We start from the raw sequence: 27211 nt of genomic DNA, 5'->3' as shown, positions 1-27211 counted from the left end.
TCCATCTCTTCTTACACATACACACACACACACCCACACACACATACACACACACGCATGCATGCACGCATGCACGCGCGCACACACACACATAGCAAACTGAGCACTGAAGCTAAGAGACATCTGTTATGTACAGGGCATGTGAATTCTTTGTTCTTCCCTCTCCATCTCTTCTTACACACACACACACATACACACGCATGCACGCACGCACACGCACACACACACATAGCAAATAGGAAGAAAAACAACAAAAAGTCCCACTAAGAGTGGTTTAATTTTTATATGAAAGGATTAATAGCTATCTAAATGAATGTCTGTCACTTGTACAACAGAAAAAAAAACACTTTTGAAAATGGGAACTCACAGAGCCCATTACAATTATAGACACGTGCATATTCAGATAGCTAGATGACCCACAAGTAGGGAAGACAGTAGCACAGTTACTGTGTGGCGACCATGCGGTACCTCAGGTAGAGAGTAGAACAGTTACTGTGTGGAGGCCATGTGTTCCTCAGGTAGCTAGGAGGACAGTTACTGTGTGGCGACCATGCGGTACCTCAGGTAGAGAGTAGAACAGTTACTGTGTGGAGGCCATGCATTCCTCAGGTAGCTAGGAGGACAGTTACTGTGTGGCGATCATGCGTACCTCAGGTAGCAGGAAGACAGTTGCCATTGGTGGCCAGGCACACCTGTAATAGAGATGAGGACACTTACAGTTGGTGGCCGTCCACATCTCAGAATCTTAGAGGTTATGGGCATCTTGAGCTTGGAGAGTGATATGTCAGGTTGTTGGTTTTATCATTACAGCCTAGTGCAGACAGAGAATATTAATCATTTTAAGGAATTTGTTTTTTCATTTATTTTAAACTAAAAGGCCTGAGAAACATGCACGGAAAGCATCTTTGAGCTACTTGCCACAAGCCCCAAGACACATTGCCCTTTGAGTCAGAATTTTTTTTTTCAAGGCAGGGTTTCTCTGTGTAGCCCAGGCTGGCCTCGAACTCAGAAATCCACCTACCTCTGCCTCCCAAGTGCTGGGATTAAAGGCATGCGCCACCACGCCTGGCCTGAATCAGAATTTTTAAAACTAATTTTTAATAGTTCCCCAGAGTGATTATTCTCCCCTTATCCGACTTCGCTTTTGTCTTTTCATTCAACTACGATCCAAAAATACCAAGTGGGAAGTGGTACAGGAAGAATTAATATGTGAGTTTTAAATTATGAAACTTTCTGGGAGGTGTGAAGAGATCTCATCCAATCATGCCTTTGTTGCCCAAGGCATGAATAATCAATCCCTCTGATTAGCTATCCCTGCTATATAAGCTACCCTCTCCATAGTCACTTAGCCACTTCCATCTCGGTCATCAGAAGGAATGTCTGCTACTGAAGTGTCATTTTGCTTGGCAATGGCCCTAGAACACGAGGACATTGATGCTGACAATTGTGTTACTGGATGTTGTTATTGCTTGTTCCATTTTATTGCTATTGTTTTTAATTTGATACTGAATCTAATTGGTAAGCTGAATTTTGACAAAGGTTTATGTGTATAGAGAGAAACACAACATACACAAAGTGTCATCTGATATTTCCGAAATCCATTGGGAAAGGTCTTGGACTTTATCCCTATGGATGATAGGAGACAATAATCAATCCTGACAAAAGCTATACACTTACCATTTTCTCTAGAAGGTAAAAAAAAGACCCTAATACTGCGACTGTGATTGTGTCCTGTAGCTCCATGGTGACAGGAGGGACCTGCTGAGTACTAGTGCTATGTCCACTCCCCTGGGTTGAGGTGGCACTCCTGACTTCTGTAATTTCAAGATCTCACTTGGGTGGAGCATGTGCATTGGAGTACTCCTTCTGTATACGCTTATGCTATTGAGCTCCCTAACACACTAGGAAGAGTGTACAGATAAGGGGTCTTCACGGAGTTTGCCCTGAGAGACGATCATGCTAGAATAGAAAGGAAAGTCGTGTCCCTTGCAATAGCCTCCTTCCCTGTGCTCCAAAGGCTGTAGGACAGCGCCCTGCCTAAACTTTATCTGAAATGGTCCCACTACAACTTCTGAAATACAAAGTTGTAAATTAAGTCCACAGCAAGAAAGGTTTGTTGTTATTGTTTGTTTGTTTAGACAATCTAGTGTCATTTGAAGATGGAGGAAAAAGAATATTGCCGTCTGGCTACAGTATTTCAGAATTTCACTACTTGCTTCGGTGTTGGCCGTAGGACATCCCCGTTTATCCAGCACCAGGTCTTGGTGTCTGTGGGCATTTACTGTGTGTGCTCACTCTCTTTTAGTTGAGTTCTGTATTTCAAAAGGGTAGTGATCCAAGATGTCCGGGCTCATCTGATACACATGGATATTCTCTGTGCTCTGATTTATACTGCAGCTGCACTGAGCGCTGTGTTTACATAAAGACCAATGTGCAGATACCTTTTCACCAGCAACTGCCTGACGACAGCCAAAAGCTTAGTGTGGGGTTGTAAATCTCTTTGAGTGAGCCCAGAGACAAAGCACCTTTCTGCCTCTTCCTGCTCACGCAGCTGAATTAAACCATCAGGCAAGGAGGAAGGTGAAGTCCTGTGAGTGTTTTTTTGCACTAATGGGCCAGAAGAATGTTTGGCTTAGAGATAGCATGCCTGGCTCTGAGTTCCCCTATGCTGCTTCTCCTCCTTTGCAGGCTGATTCCACGTGCTCTGAGTTACAACCCAGAATGACACAAACGCTGGCCAGGAAAATGGGGAGAAATGACTGCTTCAAAGAGGGAGTCACAAATCTCCTTAGGTCACCAATAAATAAGAGGGACTTTTGGCTAATTCAGGGCTGGATCCAGGAAAAGCTGTTGGGCTTAAAATGGATTTGAAGAATACGCCGAGAGGGGATGAAGGCCCGAGACATACGTGACTAAATCACGTGTTCCATTCTTAAGACATTTGTTCATGGACAGCAAACCTTTTCATTTGCTTTTATTTAGGGCCTGGGACTATTGGGGACTGAAGGCAGGGAGTGAAACTCTGCCCTGCCTCCTTTGAGAAGAGAAGTGATCAGCAATATGAGGAATCGAGTGTGGGTGTGCACAGTCACTCCCCAAAGGCGTGACCATCAGCAGACTGCTCTGCTCAGAACAAGGGCTGTGCCTCAGTTTCCCTTTTTAAGTTGCTGCCTGGCAGGTGGGGGGAGGGGTGTGCTTGTTTTGTTTTTTGTTCCACTAGACACCTTGAATTAAAATTCCCCTGTGATCTTTGATTTGATGGCCTCTGGGGGGCCGGGCAGTGGTGGCACACGCCTTTAATCCCAGCACTTGGGAGGCAGAGGCAGGCGAATTTCTGAGTTCGAAAGAGTGAGTTCCAGGACAGCCACGACTACACAGAGAAACCATGTCTCAAACAAACAAACAAACAAAAAACCAAAAAAAAAAAAAAAAAGGCCTCTGGGGTTTTTCCTCTCAGTCCAATTTCCCCTCTCCCTGTCTATAATTGGAAAACACGGATACTGGTTTTAAAACCAAAGAATTTGTCCAAGCTCTTCCAATGGCCTTAACTTGAGTCGCTATGGATGGCTTCCATGTAACATCAGATTGGAAAGGCAGAGTGAGTACCATTCCTATTCCTGAGTTACATGTTCATACAGGGGTTAATCTTCCATCAACTAAATGCATTAATCCTCATTTATGTTTTTTGGGGGTCTTGGGAATGTCCTCTCTTCGTATATATTTTATGCCCCCAAAGATGCAGGTTTTGTATCTTTGATGTTACTTGAAGCATACAGAGAAAGAAAAAATGAAGTAAAGAGAGCCCTGTTGCTCACTGTCCAAATGCCTGTGAGCTATAGGTGGTTTATGCCCTGTTACAAAGCTAGAGGAACAGGGACATTTATTTACCTTCCGTCTTGCTTCTACTTAATACCTAATGTTTGAAAATATTCGCTATGTATGGGTAGGCTTCTTAAAAGTCGTTTGGAAGCATGCTTGGGTCTTTCAGTGAGTATTGATTGCTTCCCAGTGGCTTCAGATTGACATCTCGGGGATCCTGCTGTGTGCCAAGAGATTACTCAGACATTCTTGTGTGTGAATGTAATCTTCTCAATATTTATCGGTAAAAAGCATGGTCCTGGAGAAACGGCTTCTCTATTGCAAGCCATGTTACATCAGCATCACTCCAGTGACCTGGAGGTGGGGGGAGACCCTTCACATCTTTGGCTATTCCCCAGATAGCTAGTTCTCTAAAAGAGGTCTGGATACTACACTCTAATTGGTGCCCTCCCTCTCCCACTTTAAGTTCCTGTCCCTGAATCAGAGTCCCCCATGGATCTTTTGGGGGCCAACAATGTACGGAAACAAAGGAAAGGCATCCAGGAAGTGTGGAGCCTGCCTCTTTTGCTTGTATGTATGACCCCATGACCAATGCTCCCCCTTCCTTCTGACTTCAAAATATAAATGCTGGCATCCCTTTCACACAAACAGGTTGGAAGAGGGGTGTGTGATGAGGAGTGAAGTCTGTTCTCCCCGCCTGCTTTCTTTCCCTTTCTCATCCTTCTGTTTCAATCGAGAGAGGAGGTCAGTCTTTGAATTCCTGGTCTCAGCTGTTCCTCCTGCCTCTGCTTCTCCAGTGACCTAAGTACATTGCCACAGCCATGGGGAATAGATGTGCTTATATCCTTTGTTCTGTGTAATTTCCAAGTTGTGTGCCACAAAGCCTCCAGAAGAGCGGTTCACAACGTGTGGGTCACGATCCCCTTGGCAAACCTCTATGCCCCCAAAATGTTTACATCACGATTCACAGCGGTAGCAAAATTACAGTTATGAAGTAGCAATGGGAATAACTGGATGGTTGGAGGTCACCACAATATGAGGAACTGTATTAAAGGGCTGTAGGATTAGGAAAGTTGAGAACCACTGTGTCCCCTTCACCATGCTTCTTAGTCAACTGAGAGTCAGCTTTTCAGACAAACATCGTCAACAACTGTTGACTGATGACACGTGCCTTCCGGCTGGCGAGGCAGGTCTTCAGGAAGGTCCTGGAGAGCAGGGCTAGGGATGGAGGTGGGTCGCTGAACATGAAGTAAATGACCCATGAGTCCTCTTTCAACAACTCCTGCTTTTAATTTGTCCCTGTTTCAGTTGTTCCCGGTTCATCACAGTGGAAGACCAGAAGGAATGATGCACAACTTAGCACACAGTGGAGTCTGGTTTCTGAGGCTTACAGATGGCTACATTTTTTTTTTTTTGCCCATATTTTGTCTATACTTCATTTGTTGGAAGCAGGTTTCCAGCCTCCTACTTGAGGCTATTTCTACTGGTTGACTGAGCCGATCTCCTGCAGTTACAGTCATGAAAAATAAGTCGCGCATACTGATTTGTTTCCAGTTGCTGTGACAGAACACTGCGACAAAGAACAATTTAAGGGGGAAAGACTGTGCTTAAACTCACAGTTCTAGGTTGACTGTGACAGCAAAGTCAAGGTGATAGGAACTTAAAAAACAGCTAAGCGGCAGTCATAGTGAGGAGAGAGAGGGTGAGTACTCACATACTTACTACTGCTCAGCTTACCGTCTTCGCTCTTACACACTGGGAATGATGTCATCCATATTGGGGAGGGGGTGAATTAGTCTTACTTCAACTAATATAACCAAGACGATTCTCCACAGACATGTCCCAAGGCCAACCTGATATAGACAGTTCCCAACTAAGACTCTAGTCAAGTTGACAGTCAGGAGCAACATTAAACTCTGATTAGTGTCCCACAAATGAGAAACAGAAACTCAATGGGAAAGGACTGGTGTTTAGGATTTAGGGATATCTGTGGTCAGGACTCTGACTATAGGTGAGTCTAGGCTGTGAGTATGGATTCCCAGAACTGAATAATGAAGATTTCAAGTACCTGTCAGATGCTAGCACATCCAGCTTCCGAGAAGCCGGCCAACAGGTGCTCCCAGCCCTGAAAGGAGAAGGGTCCCTGCTCCCTGACTCGGATGGGCAAGTAAACTGATCCACAGAGGGAAGCTGGCTAGGAAAGGGGTCCTGATGATTGAAAGGGAGAAATCCATACCTCAGAGAAGCCACCAAGCCAACCTGAGCTGTGGGTATGACAGAGAGTGAATGAAGGATGTCATGAAGGTCAATTCAGATTGTAGTTCACCCTCACCCTAAGTCTGGAGATTAGAGAGAGAGAGAGAGAGAGAGAGAGAGAGAGAGAGAGAGAGAGAGAGAGAACATTTGCTAACATACAGAAACTTCCTTTTTTATAAGTTATTGCATTTTGACTTTTCATTTTCCCATTGTTCATCTCTTGTATGTATATACCTATATATGTATGTATGTATATATGATTGTATATAGTGTGTATGTACACATATGACCTGATGATTGCAATGACCTCTCCCTAGTAAACTGTGCTCCCATGAATTATACGATACGATGTTGTTAACGGCGGCCATCCTCTTAGCCAATCTCTCTCCATCCCCACTTCTCTCTCCTCTTTCCGGTGTCTTGCTACCATGCTCCTGCCCTTTGTTTCTACGACCTCCACTTGTTGATTCTCCACATATGAGTGGGGTCATAGGAGTTTGTCTTCCTTTGCCTTGATCTATTTCACTTCATAGTGATCACCATGTTTATTCATAGCAAATGACATCACATTCTCTTTGTGAGTCCTTAGTGTTCCATGGCACAACCATACCATGTTTTCCTTATAGATCATTGGGCATCTCTGCTGATTCAGCACAGCATCGCTGTTCACAATAGTCCTTGACTTTTCATTCAGTCATGATACCTAACTCCTAACAGCAAAGCTAATTAAAATAATTTAGAATTTAGGCATAGAGAAATAGGCACTGCTCCCAGTATTAAAGCAATCTTGAAGTCACATTGTTTGAAAGTGTGATATGCAATGAGTTTTTTACATACGATTAATTAATACATTGATTGACTATTATAAATTACATTAAAATTGAAGAACTGTAAAGCACCTGGTGCCTCTGTTTGATAAATCAGCACTGTGCTGTTCTGTCTGCATTTGACTCATATGTGGAGAAAGTAAAAATTTAAGGAGGAAATGTTCACCTGATCAAAACCTAGGAACCTGCCACTGAGAGTCGGAGCTCCACAAGAGTGTAAATAAGAGAAGGGGAAATAGTTCTATTTTATTTTCCTCTTCTCTCAAGAAGACAGAAGTGTGCTTGGACCGAGCAGATATGATTGTTCTCTAAGGCTCCTTGGCCAACCTTACCTCTGCTCATTGCCCCAAGGTTTCCTCCATTGGCACACAACACAGAAAGCTGGCAGAGCAGATCTGCTTCCAGTTTCTGTAGACAAAACAGGATCTCCAAGATTTGATTCATGTTCTCACCTGAAGAACAGCTTCATAAACATGAGGCTGACTACTGTGGTAGGCCTGGTGAGCGCTTGATGAAGAACTCACATTTAAGCAAGTGCTGTTTGTTCCTTTGACCTTCTGAGACTTTCTGTGCACTTCCTGTAAGATAGGAGACTATTGGCAAACATACACTAAAAGGGAAAGTTTATGACACAACGAGGATTAACTGAAGCCACAAAACATAGTGATGTGCCAAAATACAAAGAAATGATGGCAAAGCTGTTTTTCTTCATTTTAAATACAAACATTGGCTCAGTGATTAAGAGCCACCAATACAGACATTGATAAATGGCTTTGCTTAAGAGTGGTGTGTGTGTGTGTGTGTGTGTGTGTGTGTGTGTGTGTTGTGTTGTGTTAGAATGCAGGGGTAAGAGAGGAAATTGGGCTGTAGTTATCTTCAACAATTGTTGTCCTAAAGCTGTGGATGTGGATCACTGACTCTATCTGGTTCGCTTAAAATTCTAGCTGAGTGGTACAACCACTCTGGAAATTAGTTTGGCGGTTCCTCCAGAAATTGGACATAGTTCTACCAGAGGACCCAGCCTTACCACTCCTGGGCATATACCCAGAGGATGCTCCAACATGTAATAAGGACACATGCTCCACCATGTTCATAGCAGCCTTATTTATAATAGCCAGAAACTAGAAACAACCCAGATGTCCCTCAACAGAGGAATGGATACAGAAATTGTGGTACATCTACACAATGCAGTACTACTCAGCTATTAAAAACAATGAATTTATGAAATTCTTAGGGAAATGGGCGGATATGGAGAATATCATCCTGAGTGAGGTAACCCAATCACAAAAGAACACACTTGGTATGCACTCTCTGATAAGTGGTTATTAGCCCAGAAGTTCGAAATACACGAAGAACAACCCATAAACCACAAGAAATTCAAGAAAAAAAAGGAAGACCAAAATGTAGACATTTCATTCCTTCTTAAAAGGGGGAACAAAATACCCACGGAAGTCATTGCAGAGACGAACTATGGAGCAGAGACTGAAGGACAATCCAGCCTGATATAGCTGTCTCCTGAGAGGCTCTGACAGTACCTGACTAATACAGATGTAGAGGCTCACAGCCATCCATTGAACTGAGTACAGGGTCCCCAGTGAAGAAGTTAGAGAAAGGACCAAAGGAGCTGAAGGGTTTGCAGCCCCTTAGGACGAACAACAATATGAACTAACTAGTACCCTCAGAGCTCCCGGTGACTCAACCATCAACCAAGGAGTATACATGGTGGGACTGATTGCTCTGGCAGCATGTGTATAGTAGAGGTTTGCAAAGTTGGTCATCAATGGGAGGAGAGGCCCTTGACCCTGTGAAGGTTCTGTGCCCCAGTGTAGAGGAATGCCAGGGCCAATAAGTGGGAGAGGGTGGAGTGGCAAGCAGGGGGTGGGGGGAGGCAACAGGGGTTTGTTCTTGTTTTTTGGTTTTGTTTTTTGTTTTTTGTTTTTGGAGGGAAAACTGGGAAAGGAGAAATCATATGACATGTAAATAAAGAAAATATCTAATAAAAAAAGAAAACAGATGTATTTTAAAATAAAATAAAACTCTGATTGAGAACTAGAGAGAGGGCTCAGTGATTAAGAGCACTTGATGCTCTTCCAGAAGCACAGAGTTCAGTTTTTAGCACCCATATGTTAGCGTACAACTGTCTGTAACTCCAGTTCCAGGAGTTCTGCCTCCTTCTACTCCTGATAGGTACCAGGTGCATATGCAGTGCACTTACATTCATGCAGGCAAAACATTCAAATAAAATAAAAATTAACAAGTCTTTAAAAATAATACTAGCTGAGGGGGCTGGAGAATTGCTCAGCTGTTAAAAGGGCCTGCTGTTTTTGCCCAGGGCTTAAGTTTGGTTCCTAGGACACACACTGAGCAGCTCACAATCACCTATAACTTCAGCTCCAGGGGATTTGACACCCTTTTCTGGCTTCCATGGGCTTGAGAACACACATGGCATTCACTTACAGAAGTAATACACATAAATAAAAATAAAGATTAAAAAAATAATCTTAGCCAAGAATCTTGTATTTGCGGCTTTGTAACTATCACCTACATTGTGTGAGAGATGACATAGACATTTTCATTTTAGTTGTGTGAAGACATTATAGTTGTGTTGATTTCCTTCTGGAGATGCTTGACCCAACCCAAGGACCTATAGTGTGTGTCCCAGTATGATAGCTGACCCATAGCAAGGTGTGGTATACAGATACAAAGCCAAAATCATTTTTTCCACAAGAGTTAAATCATTGTCATCTGCCCTGCCAGAATTCCAGGTACTTACTGGATCAGTGACTTTCAGTGATTGCTGGAGCCAACACACAAGCTATCACCTCCATGTTTGTAATTGACTCAGGACATATGCAGCCACAAAGTATTGAAGAGAGCAATGAAAGCTAAGTCACTAACACGCTCTGAAAAGTTTCAGTTTGAGGCTTAAAAAAAAAAAATAAGCACAAGTGAATCAAATAGTAACTCTTAGGATGTTGTGTCATACTCAGTCACACAATCTGCAAGGCTCCTGATGTTTGTCATAAAGGCTTCCCCACCACAAGAGCTCTCCCTGGATCCAGCCCTTCCTCTGATAGGCTGGACAAAGTCAAGGTTGCTCATGAGTTGCCTGCCTACATTCCTGAGAGAAAGTACATCAACAAAGAAGAACCAGTGAGGAATTGGTTATAATTTGCACTTTCTGGTGATTTTCCTCTACGAGGTTCATTGCCCATTTGTTTTTAGTTCATCTCACTTTTATCATATATCATCTCATGGAGTGCACACAAGCGCAGTAGAGTCTCACGCAGGAACCTTAGAATTCCACATCTGCTTGAGAACTCAGACACCATATGGTAAGTGTGGTTAAAAGTCCAAGGTCAGTTTTCTGAGCATGTGTAATACTTGGGAGACTTATCAAACTCCCATGCACCTGGCTTTGAAATGAGTGGAATTACCGTTACTGGAAATGTCTCCTGAAGTTAACTTTGATTAGAAACAGGCAGAAGACAAATCTACACATGGATAACAGAAGGCTTTTTTTGTTTTGTTTTGTTTTGTTTTTTAAAGTAGATTTTAGAGAGTACCATGGCGGCCTTGCAGAAGCAGCCCAGCCTTAAGAAATGCTTAGGACGTTTCTATATCATCTAAAATGTAACTTACTTTTGCCCAATATTGGTTCTCTATATATTTTGGTTCTCTGTAGAGAGTAACCAGCATGTAGATTATGCATAACAATATTTATTCATATATGTAATCCACCAGGGGCCCTTTTTCACATATCACAGCTCGTTGTTCTACGTGGACAGTCCGAGCTCCCTGCTCATCCCTTGCACTTACAGTATTAATGTAGGACACGTGACTACAACCATCTTTCCAGTTTCTTCTACCTAAGGCATACTCCTCTCTGCCCATGATGAGTCTGACCTCTCTCCTGATCAGAAACTGAGACTTCCCTTCCTCTCTGAGTCGCCAGTCTCTGCTCAGCCTTCTGCATCCCTTTTGATCAATGAAGGAACTCACACACCACATCTGAAGAACCACATTACTTGTCATCCCTGCTCATATTTCAGTGTATGTACCAGCTCCCACATGGTCCATCATCCCTTGACATCTCTGTTGAACCTGACCTTAAAAATAGAAATCTAGCAGGGCAGTGGTGGCACACGCCTTTAATCCCAGCACTTGGGAGGCAGAGGCAGGTGGATTTCTGAGTTCGAGGCCAGCCTGGTCTACAGAATGAGTTCCAGGACAGCCAGGGATACACAGAGAAATCCTGTCTTGAAAACAAGACAAAACAAAAATAGAAATCTGTTCTTCTTTCCTCTTGCTCAAGTTTGCACCACTCTCAAAACTGTTCTTTCCCACTGCATCCCCCATCATTCCACTGAAATCTTCTTTGCTTCACTTTGGAGTATAGGGGATGGAACCCAGGCAACCAGGCATTCTACCAGCAGATACTCTGCCAGAAGATTAGTTCCTGGTCTCTGCTTAAATGTTTCAGCTTTGAATCACTGGTTCCCTCCAGACACATCAGCAGCTCTCCCCAAACTTGACTACTCACTCCTAAAAAGCCTTCTCCCTTAACAGTCTTCTGCCTCCCTTTTAAAATCTGAGTTTTCTCCTCTGAACTTGCTTTCTAAATGTGGATTTTCTCCAGATTCTATTTTTGACCATTTTCTGATAAAAGAAATGTAAACATTCTGGCTGAAGCAGATGCGTAAAGAATAGAAAGTCATGGTAACGTCATGGACTTGAATAGGTTGTGACAACATGTCAACTGCAATTTTCCTAATTGCATGAGGACTGTACATCTCAGTTTTTCCTTCATCTGTGTCCACATAAACATGGAAGTTATGTACTGGCCACTGCATTTAAGTTATCTTAAAACTCTTGTATTTGCTGCTTTTTTAGGTTGTTTCCATTGTTCATGCTGGGGAGTTTCCAGGAATTGTTTCTCATAATCATTCCTATAACTTCTTTATTTGGCCAGTCTGCTATTTCTCCAAAGATACAATCCCTTGGGGATCCTCCCTGCACATCAATTCTCAAACATACTCCTCCCCCTTGCCTAATTGTGTACGGGCGTGTGATTGGATGTGGAAAGGCAGTGAGGAGGGAAGGTCAGGGGAAGAAAGGGTGATGATGATGTTGATGTGAAACACATGTGGCTTCCTCAAAGCAAAGCATCTATGTGCACAGGGTAGTTAGATCAGTTCCTTATAGTAGAGCCAGTGTTTCTAAATTAGAGGAAGACAGTGAGGAAAAGGAAGAAGTATATATGAATATTCTTTAAGTACAGAGGGTTTGCTTGGTTTCTATGGGAGACATACAGAGAATATTAGAATAAGAACAGCATGGGTCAATGAGAACAATGTGCTGGTAAATGTTCTATGATTCTTGAAAAATGATGTACACCCCACCTACACACACACACACACAGATACACATACATACATACACACACATACATACACTCACACACACAAACACACACACACAGATACACATACATACATACACACACATACATACACTCACACACACAAATACACACAGATACACATACATACATACACACACATACATACACTCACACACACAAACACACACAGATACACATACATACATACACACACATACATACACTCACACACACAAACACACACACACAGAGTTTATCATATTTCTATAACTACTACAGAGGGACACATTTCAAACTGCCAGTTCTATTTTTATTTTAAACCAGAAGTCAAAGATTACTTTTAATACATTATTTAATGAGGGGATTTGTATCTCATTGTAGAATACTTTGAATGTCACTATTGGTCAAATGAAAGAAAAACCTACTTCTCTCTTACAATTTCATATTCTATTCATGATTAATCATGGCTTTCTTTTAAACTAGGTTTGAAAGTGTTTTCCTTTCAAGGGTTAAAGAATGGTGTAAGTGAAGCCTCTGGCAGAGACTGTATGTGAACAGTTTCCTGGTACTTGAGAACTTTCTGACTAAATGCTATGCCAGGTGGCATGTCTACCCGTCTGAAAGCTCCTATGGTATAAGAAAATACTCCTGTTTTATAGGAATATGCTGGCAGAACCCATCACTTTGTGGATTATTGCTCCTTTTCTGCTAGTTATTTCAAAAGAGCAGAGACAGGCTTAAGTTCAAATCACTTCAGTGTCTGAGACACACTTGGTATAAAACTGTTCAACTAGAAGAAAGATGGCTGTGCCAGACACATTTGTTAATGGTGTTGTTATATCCTGAAACCCTGAGGAAAACTGAGTTACTTTTCTCCATAGTTTGAGTAAGAAGTTGGTTGAAAGAATGGCAGAAGAATCGATGGTGATGAAGGGAGCTGCCAGTGAAAGACAGCTTATATATATATAAAAAAAATTGTGTGGAACTCCTCTGATCATCATATCAAAGAGAAAGACCTGTGAGTGACTTCTCTGAGGAAACAGAGACAAGCAGAAACAGAATGGTCATTAGACTGATCATGCTTATCTTCAAATAAAAGTTTTACAGCTTCAAACTGATACCACAGAAAAACCAGAAACAAAAAAGGGGGGGAGAGGGGAGAGGGAGAGAGAGAAGAGGGAGAGGGGGAAGAGGGTGGGAGGGAAGGAGAGGGAGAGGGAGAGGGAGGAGAGGGTGGGGGAGGGGAAGGGAAAGGAAGAGAGGGGGAGGGAGAGAGAGAGAAGGAAAATGCTCACTCTGACTTGCACAGATCACATGTCCATATTTGACCTTTTACTGACATATGTTTATATGGTTGAAACTCTTAGTATTTAACAAAATCAAGTAAACCCACAGGCTTGATGAAAGATAGCTGCAACTTAGCCACTTCTATGCTTCTAAGAGTAATGTTCTGATCCAGAGAGCAAAGGATAGGATAAAAAGATAGAATCCCATACCACAGGCAGATCTAATGGAGACAGTGATAGAAAAGGGGAGTGAGGACAAAGCCATTTCTACAACTGAATGCCAACTACTAGGGACATAAACAGCTCCTGCCTCTGCAGCCTGGGGGGTCCAATGGCATGGCATGGAGCAGCCTCTGCTGAGAGCCTTTGGCCACATCAGAGCATGATGGGGTCCCTCACATTGTGAGGTAGAATGAGGTGCCAGATGAGGACTCTCTTTTTTGATAGCTACTAAAGGCCATTAAGGGGACTCTATCAAGCACCCAAGCTGTCAAGTAAGGCAAGACCTGAATACAGTACCTGACACTTGACAAGGTAGCGTGAAATTGACATTAACCTGAGCCTCTGTTTTCTCACCTAAGGGTAGAATAGAATAATAGTACCGGTTTCATTGGATGTTCAAGAGAATTTACTTAGCTAACACATATAAGGCAAGTACTTTGTGTGGGGTTAATGATGTAAGCAGTTCTATTGTTATTTTGGGGGCAAACAAAGACCATGCAGCTAATGATGAAGGTACTTTAAAGAATTTCTACCTATTTTAAAGAATATTTCAAATCGGAAGTTAACAATCAAAGGCTTAATAAAATGACTTCTAACAACATCCTGCTACGCTCATAGATCGGGGCTTTGAGCGACCATCATCAGATAAGCTTCCTCCTGCAGCAGATGGGAACAAAATCAGACACCCAGAGCCAGACAGTATGTAGAGAGTGAGAGACCTTACAACACTCCGTCCTAAATGGGATGTCTCCATCAAATCCCTCATCTTAGGGGCCTCTGTGGAAGAGAGAGGTGGAGAGGCTGTAAGAGTCAGCAGAGATGGAGGACACTACAGAAACAAGGTCTTCTAAACACAGCAGGACTGACGGACATATGAGGTCATGAACTCACGGAGACTGTGGCAGCATGCACAAGGCCTGCACTGGTCTGTGCCAGATGGTATCCCAGTGCTGAGAAGAGAGGTGGACACAAGTTTCCATCCCTAGCTCTGAAGCTTATCTCCAATTGATAGCTACACGAAAGTAAAGATTAATTTTCCCATGGCACCTCACTAAAGATACAAGGGGAAGCCACAGGCCCAGCAGAAGGGGACCAATACAAAACTGGGAGCTTTTCCTTCCTTCTTTTTTTTTTTTCCTCACAAGGCTTTGTCTGGGTATTTTATCTTCTCTTAAATCTTACAGGTACTTGTTATTTTTATGAGATTTTCTTTGTGTGCAAATGTGTGTCCCACAGCATGTGTATGTTTGTCATGCTTCTTCTTTGCATTACCCCATTTGTTTGTTTATCTTGTCTAATTCTAGTTTATTTGTTTGTTTTTATTTTATTGTTGTTGTTTTAGATGCTTGTTTTTATTTGGGAGAAAGAAAGAACAAAAGAAAGAAAGAAAGAGAGAGAGAGAGAGAGAGAGAGAGGGAGAGAGAAAGAGAAATATTTCACTTCATGAAAATAATCCATTTTGAAAACAAAAAACTCTTACTAATAAGGGGTTGGTCAAAAGGATAAGCATGAAAAAGCCATCGCACTAAGCCTGCTGACAGGAGTTTGATCCCCAGCATCTACATGTTGGAAGGAATTAGCCAACTCCACGAGTTGTCCACTGACCTCCACATTTGCACTGTGGTGTGCACATGTTCCTTCCCATAAACACAGACAAACACACAAGTAATTTGTAAAAAATTATGTAATTTTTAAAAAGCTAATAAGCAGACAGAACTATAGGATGAGAATCAAGAGGTAGAATATTTTTTGCATGAAAAGAGCAGTTGCTAAGATGCTCTTCAGGGAAACAGCATTTTCTCTAGGAGCTGCCTTCCAAGAGTCAACGCTAAGAGGCCTTCGGGTGTTATGGAGTCTCATCGCCTAGGGACTACTTAGGCCAGATACAGGAACTTCCTTCTCAAGTGAATGGCAATAGACTACAGCTTAACTCCATCCATTCTCTACCATCTTCCTCTCTAGGTTACAATTCTGTTGACTAGGATGTTGGTGCCCTGATGAGTAGTCTTAAAACATGAAGAATCATAATTCATGATTTCTAATTACACCATCCAAGATTGGAAAGAAAAAAATTCATCTCTTCCTGTATATTAACAGTTTCTGTCAGTGGTTTGCCTTCTTCCAGAACTTAGGGCCTGTTTTAGACTACCATAGGGTACAGTGACCTTCTTTACCCATGGGTACATGTCCCAAGATTCCCAGTGGATGCTGAGACGAGAATCGCATAAAGCCCTACGACTTGTTTTTTCTCTTATATACACACTTACGATAACGTGTTACTTCTACAAGAGACTCAATAAGGTTAAGGACAATAACAGCTCATAAATTAGAATAATTATGGCAATCTACTGTAATGAAAGTCATTTAAAACTTGTGAGCTGTTTATTTCTGGAATTTTCCATTTAATATTTTAGACCACAGATGACTGTGGGTTCCTGGTACCATACCATGGAAAACCACAGGTGAGAGACCCCTGTAAATCTCATTTGAAAAGTGTTCAAACGAGGAAGTTGGCCATGTGCTTTTGTTTTCTCTGCTGTTTTTGACATGTGGGGCTGCTTTGGCAAAGGCGAGTAATATCAGTTTACCACTGTAGACCACGGCTAATGGCTTTAAAAGAATTCTTCAGCAACTGCATAATGAGCTGCCAAAAATATTCTCTGTGCCAAAGGATCTGGGTATGTCTGTTTCATTTATTGAGAAATTCTTGTTTTATCATGACTAAGGGCTCACCAAGGACATAAAAACCCAAACCTTTAATGTAGTTGGGGCTTAAGGGCAGAAACCATATTTTAGACCCATTTCTAGCACATGCAGATGGTGAGAGAGTACCAACAGCAACAGCGGGTGAGCCTACTATGTGAAGGGCATTGAGATACTGCAGAACTAAAAGAAGGCCTTCTACTGGCTCCATGATGCATGGACCAGTCACTTAAGCACATTTATTCCAAACATGGCTTATACCAGATGGCTTGAGCCAAGGACCATGACCTAACCTTGCCTGTTTGATTAAGATTACGGAAATCACTTAGGGCCTATTACTTACTGAAAGCTACATGTTTAACATCATTTGCATTTTAATTTTATCTTGATGATAAATTAAATCAATTAGGGAAAAGGATTTTCTTAGAATTAAAAGAAGAAAAAAGCCTGGGAGTATATCAAGAAGATATGGAAAAACAGTGGAGAGAGAGGCAAGTTATGGTATTTTGGTTTTCATTGGAAACAGAAATTGGGAAGAATAGCATCAAGCCTCCTCTTGCCATCACCTTGCTCTACCAACCCCTAGTCTGCCCTATCAGCATTACCCTCAGACAGGAATCATTGTTCCTGTAATGTGGTCCAGGCGGTAGCCAGCTAGAACACTTGACTTCTACTAACAGGCATATATTCTTCACCACTGTCTGACTGGGAGGAGTTCTGGAGTAGGTCATCTTCTTCAAAGACTTCCTGAGTAAAGGATCCTCCATTGTCTTGCATGACATTCACAGAATGGAAGATATTTATATGGAGGCCATTTCTCTGGGCTGGAGGCCAAGAGAAATTCCTAGCCTGGTTAGATTTAAGTCCCACTCACAGGGAAAATTGGAATTCATCAGTGTCCCAGCGATGTCATTCCAGAAAATACATCTGAATTTCACATAAATCAGTATGTCATTCATCCTTGAAACATACCCTTCCATTGTGTATTTTTTTAAATTATCTGAAACACTCCTTTGTGACCACTTAACATAGACCTGACCTCCTGGTGAAGTACTGTCTTATCTCTCAAGACTAATTCAACCTCTCTTGAGATTAATCCAGACAACCCCTGTGGTTCCTTAGTCCTGTGTAATCCCCCGCCCTCCAGGAAGCCTAACTGCCCCCCCCCGACATCTGTGTGATGATTGGAGATAAAGTATTTAAGACACAGTTATCAAGAAATTGAGTCAGCGCCAGCCTAGAGTCCTTGGATTTGTGACCATCTTCTTAGCAGCCTCTGGAGACTCAAGGCTAAAATCTCCACTTGTGTTTTCAGAAGAAATTATCAGTAAATAAACTGAAGCAATCATTTTTGGTCATTAGGTTGTTCACACACAACTTACAAACTGAGGGCCAGCTGGGGGACCATTTGCCATAGTAACTAAAATAAAAATGTAAAAATACTGTGGACTATCACAAACCCTTAACTTCAGCACATGCACAATGTCTAGTAGAATAGTATTTAATAAGAGTTAGCACTTTTGTGTTATGTGGATCCCTATCTCTGGTCCTCATGTTCATATAGCAAATACTTTCAAGGATTTAGCCATCTTCCTGACATGATTTCATTATTTTCAATGAGACTGGGACTCATGTTTTTCTCAACAGAGATGTCTGGACTGTGGCTGCTTGCAAACTTCAGTCTGGTGCAATCCCATTTGTCTGATTTTGCTTTTGTAACATTTGGTGCGTCCAGAAAAACTCATCTCATGGAAGAAGAGCAAAAATGGTGGTTACTAGAAGTTGGAGAGTCTGTTGAAGGGGGCAGTGGTCAAGTACAAAATTACAATTTGATGGAAGAGATAAACACCGGTGCTGTTATGCAGTATTTAATTGAATTGAACTTAAAACCATGAGTGAGGACTTAAAATGTTTGCATTAGGAAGGGATGGTGAATATTTGATATGATGAGTTTAACTACTATGCACAAAGGCCATGTGCAGAGTGGATGTGGCAAAGATGATATTGATAAGAGAAGTAGGTTCACCGAAGGGTGAAGCGGCAGAGTGACAATGAGTCCGTGACTGTGCTGACTCTACTCTCCTTACCTTGCAGGCTCAACATGGGAAAAGACCTTCCGGCAGATTGGCTTTGAAAGGTAAGCCAGGGTTAGCGCACTTAGCCATTACTGTCCCATTTTATTCTTTGTGGCTTTTCCACCATGAATCAATAGTCTTGCCTTGGCTGCTGTAACTTGGTGACCTTATGTCTCTGAGCCTCACTGTCTTTGTGAAGTTACGTGCTTCATTTTATAAAATCTTTGCCTAGTAATTTTAATACTTAAGAGAGACAAAGGCAGGAAGATCGTCAGTTAAAGGCCTGCCTTGGCTACATAGTAAGTTTAGGGCTATTCTGAATCACATGGAAACTTTTTTCAAAAAAAAAAAAAGCCATAAAATACAAATAAAACCCCCACATCTATTAAGAGGGAAATAAGTTGAGCATTGATGTGTGAAGACTTATTGTACTTTCAGAACACTATGAAAGGTTAGCTCTACAATTGAAGAGTTCTAGCAGGTAAAGTTGACTGACTGTTGCCTTTTTACCCTTGTTTTAATACAAATACATCTGTATTTATATTAATTATTCACAATTGTTAAAACAGCTGCATCTTAGCAGCTCTAAGATAATGCTGAGATCCTGTCACCTGCTCCTAAGCATTCCTGTACCTGCATCTCCCCAGAACACAAGGAGATGACTCCCAGTGGCTTCCGGACGGTGGCTGCAGTATCTACTCAGTGATGCCACTTTGAGCCACCTGTCCTTGGAACTGAAAGGGGCAGAGCAAATGGCTTTCTCCCAGGAGCATATGGCATCTAATATACAACTTTTAATATGGATATAGCCATCGAATCAGAGAGAAGTAATTTTATATTGTTTCAAAAGTCTTTTTAACTAATAATTTTATTTAAAAATTTGATGGATCAAGTCAACAGAGTGCTTAAAACATACGGAGGAAATAATAAAGTGCTTAAATACTTCATGTTTTCAGTAGTGATAGAAAACAGTCCTCACTTGGCCCACTGTGAATGACAGCATCAACTCTGCCATTTTTATAAGCAGATTCAAAAGATTTGTCTATTTCCAGACACACACATCTCGTCTCCCAGCACCATCACAGTTTGGTCTCCTGTAACTTCTTATAGTTAGTTCCTAAGGATATCAGAGAGATGAGTGGAAGGATATTAGGGAGGGACAGCCAACTCCACAGAGTGGAGAAGGATGCAGTGTGGAGTCTCTGCCACAGCATCTTCCCTATGATCCTTCTCTCAAGTTATGAAAATTTTAGGCACATCCAAAGCAGAAAAAATAGCAAAGTAGGCATACCATCTCCACCACTCAGCTTCAGTAAGACTAGCCATCCTTTCTATGTCTTCCGTCTCTCCCTCTCCCTTTCTCCTTCCCTCCCTTCCTTCCTCCTTATCTCTTTCTCTCCCTCCTTCCCTCTACCCCTCAAGGATATTAAAGAAAGTCTCCAGCATTGTGTCATTTCTCCTGTGTGCATCAACATTCTTCTCTGAAGAAGCAAAGGGACATTTTCTTCCAGAACTATAACACTGTTGCCATTCCTAATGCTGCAAACATTAGTTAAGTCTTAGGATCACTGAAAGCCCACTCAATTTTAAATTTCCTGATCCTATGAAAAATGGCAATTTTCTTGGTTTGGATAGATTCCTTATTTATATTAGTGTCCCAAAACTCTTCCTGGCTTCTTTTCTTCATCACTGACCTTTGGAGAAACTGGACCTGTCAATTGTCTTATAAGACACTAAGTATCATAGGTCTTTCTGCAAGAGTGCATAAGTTCTTATTCTACCTACTATGTCCTGTTAGTATTTGGTAACAGTTCCACATCATCTTTCTGTCCTGACAGATCTGTTGAGCTTCGTGGCTTCGGCCACAATGAGCTGTCCCATGTTGGCCCAGATCATGTTCATCTGTTCTTCTCAAAGCCTTTCTCTCTCCTGAGGAATGGTTCTTTGAAACCACATCTGAACTCTAGAGATGCTCCACAGTTCTGGGGTATCTTGGATTCTGGGTTCTGCCAGTAGCTGGAGCTAGGAAACATACTTGCTAAGAAAAGTAAATGCTAATTTTAGAATCTTTCTAACTCAAGTGTAGCCTTTGGAAGGTTTTAACTTTCCTAATTATTGGCTTTCACTGTTTTCACTGTAGATATTGACTATTAAACTTGTTTGCTTTATTTCAAAATGCACATTTTACTAATACTAATACTTGATAATACTAACAAGATAATAGTAATCAGGCTGTGAGATGTAATTTCCGGACTTGTGTATCTTAATTTAATGTTCCATTGATATATATGATTATGGATTATATATATTAAGACTGTAAACTGCTGCTGTTTGAAATTGTTTTCTTCTCTTTTAATGGTAATATGCAAAATTTTGTTTATGGGTTGGTATAACTCCAGTGGCTAAGCTGATCTTTAAACATATATTTTCAGCCTTTCTACTCTTAAAGATTGTCTAAGTTCTCTTTTCCTGTGACAAAATGCTTCAACATAAGCAATTTAAGACAAAAAGTATTTATTTTATCTTCTGGTTCAAGCTATAGTCCCTTATAGAGAAGTCAAAGTGGCAGGTGCTTGAGCCAGCTGGCCACATCAGATCTACAGTCACCAAAAAGGAGAAGGAATGATTATGGTCAGCTTGTTTTCTGTTTTCTTCAAGCCATGACTGGAGGCCCAAAGGATAGTACTGCCCAGTTTTAGCTTGGGTCTTCCCTCCTTAGTTAACCCAATTAAGATAATTACTCACAGCCATGGCCAGAGACTATTCTCCCAGATGAGCATAGTTTCTGTCAAGTTGACAAGCAAGACATTCTTTCTCTGTGTCTGTCTGTCTTGCACACACACGCACACATGCACACACATACCAAAAGACTGCCATGAATAATGTTACAGACATCTATATTTTTGCCAAATATCTTGAGGATAGACTCAGTGGTACAACGAGGGAGCAAATCCACACAGAACACTGGTGAGCATACCAAATCCCATATTTCCCCCTCTTAAGTCAGTGCCATTGCTCCCATCAGACATATACGTCAGTTTCCCAGGTGTCTGAGTATGTAGTCACTCTTGAGATTTTTTTTTCTCCCTATTTGGTGAGAAATGGTATCTCAGTTTCCTTTACTACTACTTACCTTGGGCCAATTTTCCATAAAGAACCAGTTGAGATTCTTCAGTGTCTCCCAAGTGAAACCCTTTGTGGGAAATCTTCTCCTGAGATATTCCCACCTGATTTCACGATTGAAAATAAGCTTAATAGTTCCTGGCTTAACAGCACACCAGCCCCTTACTTGAGTAATGACTGATTCCATGACAACAGCTACCATGCACCAAACACGAAATCATTTCTAGTTCATAGATGAGGACTTGGCAAAGTTTTACTCTAAAGGGACATAAAACACACCTCTTAGAGTTTTGCAATCCAAGACAAAAACTCCTGTTGCTGCTTCTTAATGTTGCGGTTGGACCAGGTTGTAGCTAGAGACAGTAAGTTTGGCTACCTTCCAAGAAAACCTTATTTACAAAAACAGGCAGCTGGCAGGATTGGATCATAGCTGTCATTTATTGACTCCCACTATGAACTATGGTCTCACAGACACCAAAGATTTAAAGAAACTATGCAGGTGCTTCCATTCGGTCACAGCCCTCATGTTAACCTGTGTTAGTCACAGGGGTTCCTGGTTCTAATGCTCTATCACATAGAATTTGGGGGTTATAGGTCTTCTTGTTTTCTATTTATTTATTCCTGTGCCTCTGGAGATCTAGACTCATTGTGCAGGTATTACTGACTAGTCTTATTTTATTACTATGTTGAATAAAACCAGATGGTAGAATACCTATACACCAATGCCTCCCTAAATCCCCATGCTTCCAAATAAAATACTATTAGAACACATAGCAAGTGGCATGTTTGTTTTTAAATTGTAATCTCAGCCATTGTTTTAATGCCTATATTGCAGATCTGCTGAGAGTATTTCTGGTGGTTATTCAAGTCTTCAAATGCCATAAAATGCTGCTGTGTTTTCTCATTCAAGGGGAAGGAGTATTTTGTGTATTACATCATATCTTAAAATGGAACAGATGTAAGTCTCTGGAGCTATTGTGCTTGAGTAGGTGTGAAGATGGCCAGCAGGGCTATTACATACGGCTTTGTTCTTTTCTCTCCTCAAGGCTAACCTGAATGTTGCTTTAAATTTAAATTTCACCTTAAATAAAGTCTCAGCTCATTTTGATTAGTTGGAAGAGGTGATACCTTTTCATGGCTAAGTCCTGCTATGAAGTAGCTCATCTACCTGTAGGGCAACATATTTTTTTTAAACTTTTATTGCATATGATGAGAAAAGTTACATGGTTTCAATTTATCTGAATTTGTTAACATTTAAAAACATATTTTAAGTAAATAGAATTAAATCACATCCTTGTTTCCCTTTTGTACCCCCACTTCTCCCATAGACCCCCCTGCAATACCTACAATATATTTTATCATATTCCTTAAAATTTATAAAATATTATAACAATAAATATTATAAAAGTAGACACTCATCTACAACAATAGTGAAAATACATTTTTCTCAATATAAATTTTAAATAACTCCAAACATATTAACTGTGTATTTCAAAATAATACATTACTACTAGTATTTCTTTAAATGAACATAAATATATAAAGTCTTTTTGTTTGTTTGTTTTATATTTAGTAGAGTTTAAAATCTTGGCTCTTACTGGGCTACAAGCCCAAAATAAGAACAATTTTTAGACATTGGATTTTATTATAATAAGGCTGTACTTCAATGACCCTCACATCACTAAATGATTTTACCTCCATCATAGCTAAGCTGAGAGTTGATTGTTCTGCTGCACCAAGAAATGAATTTTAGGCTCGATTTTTGGATACAGACTTCCTGCTATGGTCAAAGCTATTTGACTTGAGTGAGTGACTTTATTCTCAGCCCACAGAGAACAGGTTGCATTCGTTTAAGAAATGATGTAAGTATTAAGATGGTCTATCCATAAAGTCAGCATAAACTTTTTGCAACCTGCCTTTAATAAGAGTTGAACATCTTCTCCAGCTCAACCCCCTGCAGAGCTAGTGGAAGAGAAAAGTTGCTAGGATATGAGGGAAGTGGACCTCTTAAGCAATAGCTCCTTGGGGGTGAACTCGATCTCCTTTGGCAGCAGTTCAGTCCTGTAGCAAACACCAAATAGGACTCAGCAGCTGCAGACCAGTCCTCTAGGAAGGCAGACACCAGGCATGAACCAGCAGCCACAGTCCAGTCCTCTAGGCAGACACCAGGCATGAACCAGCAGCCACAGTCCAGTCCTCTAGGCAGACACCAGGTATGAACCAGCAGCCACAGTCCAGTCCTCTAGGCAGACACCAGGCATGAACCAGCAGCCACAGTCTAGTCCTTTCTGCAAGCAGACACCAGGCAGCTGTAGTTCAATCCTGAAGAAACCTTCAGGCTCATCAACTGGCCTAAGGCTTCCACACGAACCTCAGGAGCAGTTCTTGGGTGAGTTTCAATGGCAGCATTACCACGAGTTGAGCTCAACAATACTATAGAAGGTAAACCAGTACATGCATGTCTTTAGCAAAGAATAGTGAGGTGGAACAAACCAAACCAAGGCTCAGTGCTTATCCCCCACTGTCTGTGGGGTCATATTTATACTTCTTCATCAAGGATCCTTTTGCGTGTTTGCTATATCCAAACATCCTTTCACCTGTGTCTGCTTCAGGAAAAGTCTTTTACGTTTACTTTAGCAAGACATTCTTTCACCTGTGTGCCCCAGCAAACCATCATTTAGCATAACTAACTTTCCAAAGAAACTAGAAGTTTCCAGTACAGTAGGGTCTGCTTTGCCTGCCTCCCACATGCAGTGCTTAGGGGGACCCCCCCCTGTGAAATATATCCAGATGTTTCCTTTCTGGATACCCCACGACTGTACACATACTAGCAGAATAAATGTACATTGTCACGGTTGACACAACTGAATCCATGTTCAGCTTTCAAACAACTGTATGTTTTCCTTGGAAACATCAGGACTTCATTACTGAGGTAATGAAGGAAGTTCCAGGATGTGGGTTTCTGTGTTATTTTGTCATCCCCAACATAATAGTACAATATTAATACCCACACAACACAAATAGACTGTATTTGTCTGTATAGAAAAAAAAAACGCTTAACACATTTAATCAAAAGCCCCACCTTTTCTTTCTGGGCAGATTTTCAAAGTTTATGATTATAAATATTTATAATTCATAGCCATCTGCCAATCTAGTCACAGTTATGCTAGGCAGGTGTGGCTGTGTAAACTCATTGGCACTCTTCTTGTTCTAAGTAAGAGTGATGAACTGGGATGGGCCAAATTCTTGGTGGTTTGGTTCTCCTTTGGACACATATGCTGAAGACCCTGGAACTCTGCGGGACACTGAGCATCCATGTCCAGTGTCAGTGGTAGTACTCATGCTTCAGTAAAGTACCATGAGCTTGGGGAACTGTGCACTGGGTTTTAAATGCTATTGCCTGCCAGAGGCATTTGTCACTGCATCTCACCTTCTAGAGGAAACATTTAGGAGGGAGGCAGAAAGGTAGTAAAACACTAAGCCAAAGGCACCAAGATCAGAATCCGGGGTCTAGACGTATTTTCTCCATCCAAAGTAAGTTGTGGGTTTCATCTGAGAAGAAAAAAAATCATCAGGTAATTACCCTGGAGCCCAGCAGCCTGCCCACAGGACGACCGGTTCCTGCTTTCAGGGCAAGCTGACTGCTGCCTGTTTAAAAATAACAGGCTTTTACTGATCTCTTGCCCATTTCAATTAAAAAGCCAAGACTTTGTTCTCAGTAAACGTGTGTTATCACTCTGAGACTCAGGTGACATCATGACATCATTGTTAAAGTTGTGTGTGTGTGTGTGTGTGTGTGTGTGTGTGTGTGTGTTTTATCTGATGCTTTCTTATGATTGCGGAATAAAACACCTTGTCACTCCAAAGTACATCTTAAAATGTAAAATAAAACACTAAACATAGCCCGTTAGAGTGAACACATGGGCTCCTACAATTATCCACAGTGTAGGTAGACATGATTCAAAGGCTTGGTTATGTCTTTGGGGAGACTTCAGCCTTCTCTTTGCTGTTAGGTTTGTTGTGGCCACTACAGAGAAGCATCCACCCATTAGCTACTTCTTACTCATCACTGGCTGCTTGGTGAGGCCTTTACTAAGTGTATGCCCAGACTTTCCCATGATAACTCTCAAGTCCTCTTACTATGAAATGTAATACACTACAGTAATATAGTGAGTCTGGAAACTCACTTCTGTGTGTCTCCTCCTTTGCACAGGTTAAGTCCTTAAGTATCTAAGATAAACTGACCTTCATGCTCCAGTACCCAGAGGGGCTAGTTATTCAGTAGGATGCAGAGTAAATGAAGGACTTTCTGACAGAGCTACTCAGGACATTTGGCCGGTATTTGGAGAACTGGCTTCGATAGGACCAAAGAGACAGGATCTAACATTTTCTTGTCATTACCTCACAGCAGTTTACTGGATGATGAGGACACCTGTGGCCAGGGTGGGCCATTCCTGCTGTGCACAGAATGTGACATGGCTTCATTCTTTTTGTCTATGTGCAAAATCGCTTCATGGCTCTGACCCTCCCATCCACACGGCTCTGTTTCTATAGCTCTTTCCTCTAGCTACTGAGTTGACTCAACTGTCAACATAAGTGGGCATCCTTACCTGCTTTGTTGTTGGGACATCTTGCATCCATCTAGCCTGGTGAGCCAAATTAACTGATGAGCAATGGCAGGAAACGAGGAAGGTTCCCATCCTGCTGTAACGCAGTCAAGGAAGGTCACACCAGCACGAGTCCTTCCACTTTGTAGTGTGCTTCAGACATAGTTTGAGGGTCTCCTAAAGATGTGTGTGTTGGAGGCCTGATCTCTAGGATGGCTAGATTAATAGGTGGTAAGGGCCCTGCCTTCAGGAAGGGCTGAGGTAGTTCTGCAGAAAGTGAATCATAATAGTCAAGAGTCTATCCCCTGAGTACATCTCTGGCTCTCTGAATGGCTTCTTTCCCCATAGCTCTTCAGCCTATACCTATCCCCGCCATTGCCATCTTCCATGGTGTTGCCTTCCACTACCAGGCACTTGTCAGAGGACAAGGTATCAGGCCACTCTATTTTGTACTTCAGAGCTCTAAAACCAAACAAACTTTCTCTGTATAAGAGTCTGCCTCCCATGGGCCCCACGAGTCCCAGGAAAGTTGCAGGGCAGCAGGAACAGGATCCTCTCAGCTTCCGAGTGATAGAGGTTGGATCAGCGTCCTTCTCTGCCCCTTCCCTGCAAGTGGAGGGCCTACCTCCAGGGAGCACCTTAACCCAGAGACTCGGGTGAGAGCCGCCATTTTCTCTCTGGTGAGTTTCTAAGACCAGAGCAGCCAGCCGGGAGGCACGGCCCCACGAGTCCCAGGGGAGCTGCAGGGTGGCAGGAACAGGACAAGCTCTAGTCAGAGACACTAAGAACATCTAACAAAAAATCAAGAGATGGCGAAAGGTAAACTCAAGAATCCTACCAACAGAAACCAAGACTACTTGGCTTCATCAGAACCTAGTACTCCCACTGC

The 27211-nt window shown here is 41.8% G+C and overlaps 1 protein-coding gene across 8 annotated transcripts in view; it reads left to right on the top strand.

The window, feature by feature from the left end:
* Nucleotides 1-27211, top strand: part of Piezo2 (piezo type mechanosensitive ion channel component 2) — a 388432-nt gene that overhangs the window by 193741 nt on the left and 167480 nt on the right. For all 8 annotated transcript variants that reach the window (XM_031365853.1, XM_031365850.1, XM_031365855.1 and 5 more), the window contains one exon: nucleotides 18612-18654. In XM_031365853.1, the coding sequence (XP_031221713.1) occupies nucleotides 18612-18654 (43 nt within the window). The remainder of the gene's footprint in view (nucleotides 1-18611; nucleotides 18655-27211) is intronic.

This window comes from Mastomys coucha, unplaced genomic scaffold, assembly GCF_008632895.1.
Source record: "Mastomys coucha isolate ucsf_1 unplaced genomic scaffold, UCSF_Mcou_1 pScaffold13, whole genome shotgun sequence".
Lineage (NCBI taxonomy): Eukaryota > Metazoa > Chordata > Mammalia > Rodentia > Muridae > Mastomys > Mastomys coucha.
Note: the sequence above shows the minus strand (reverse complement) of the source record. Positions and strands in the feature narration are given on the sequence as shown.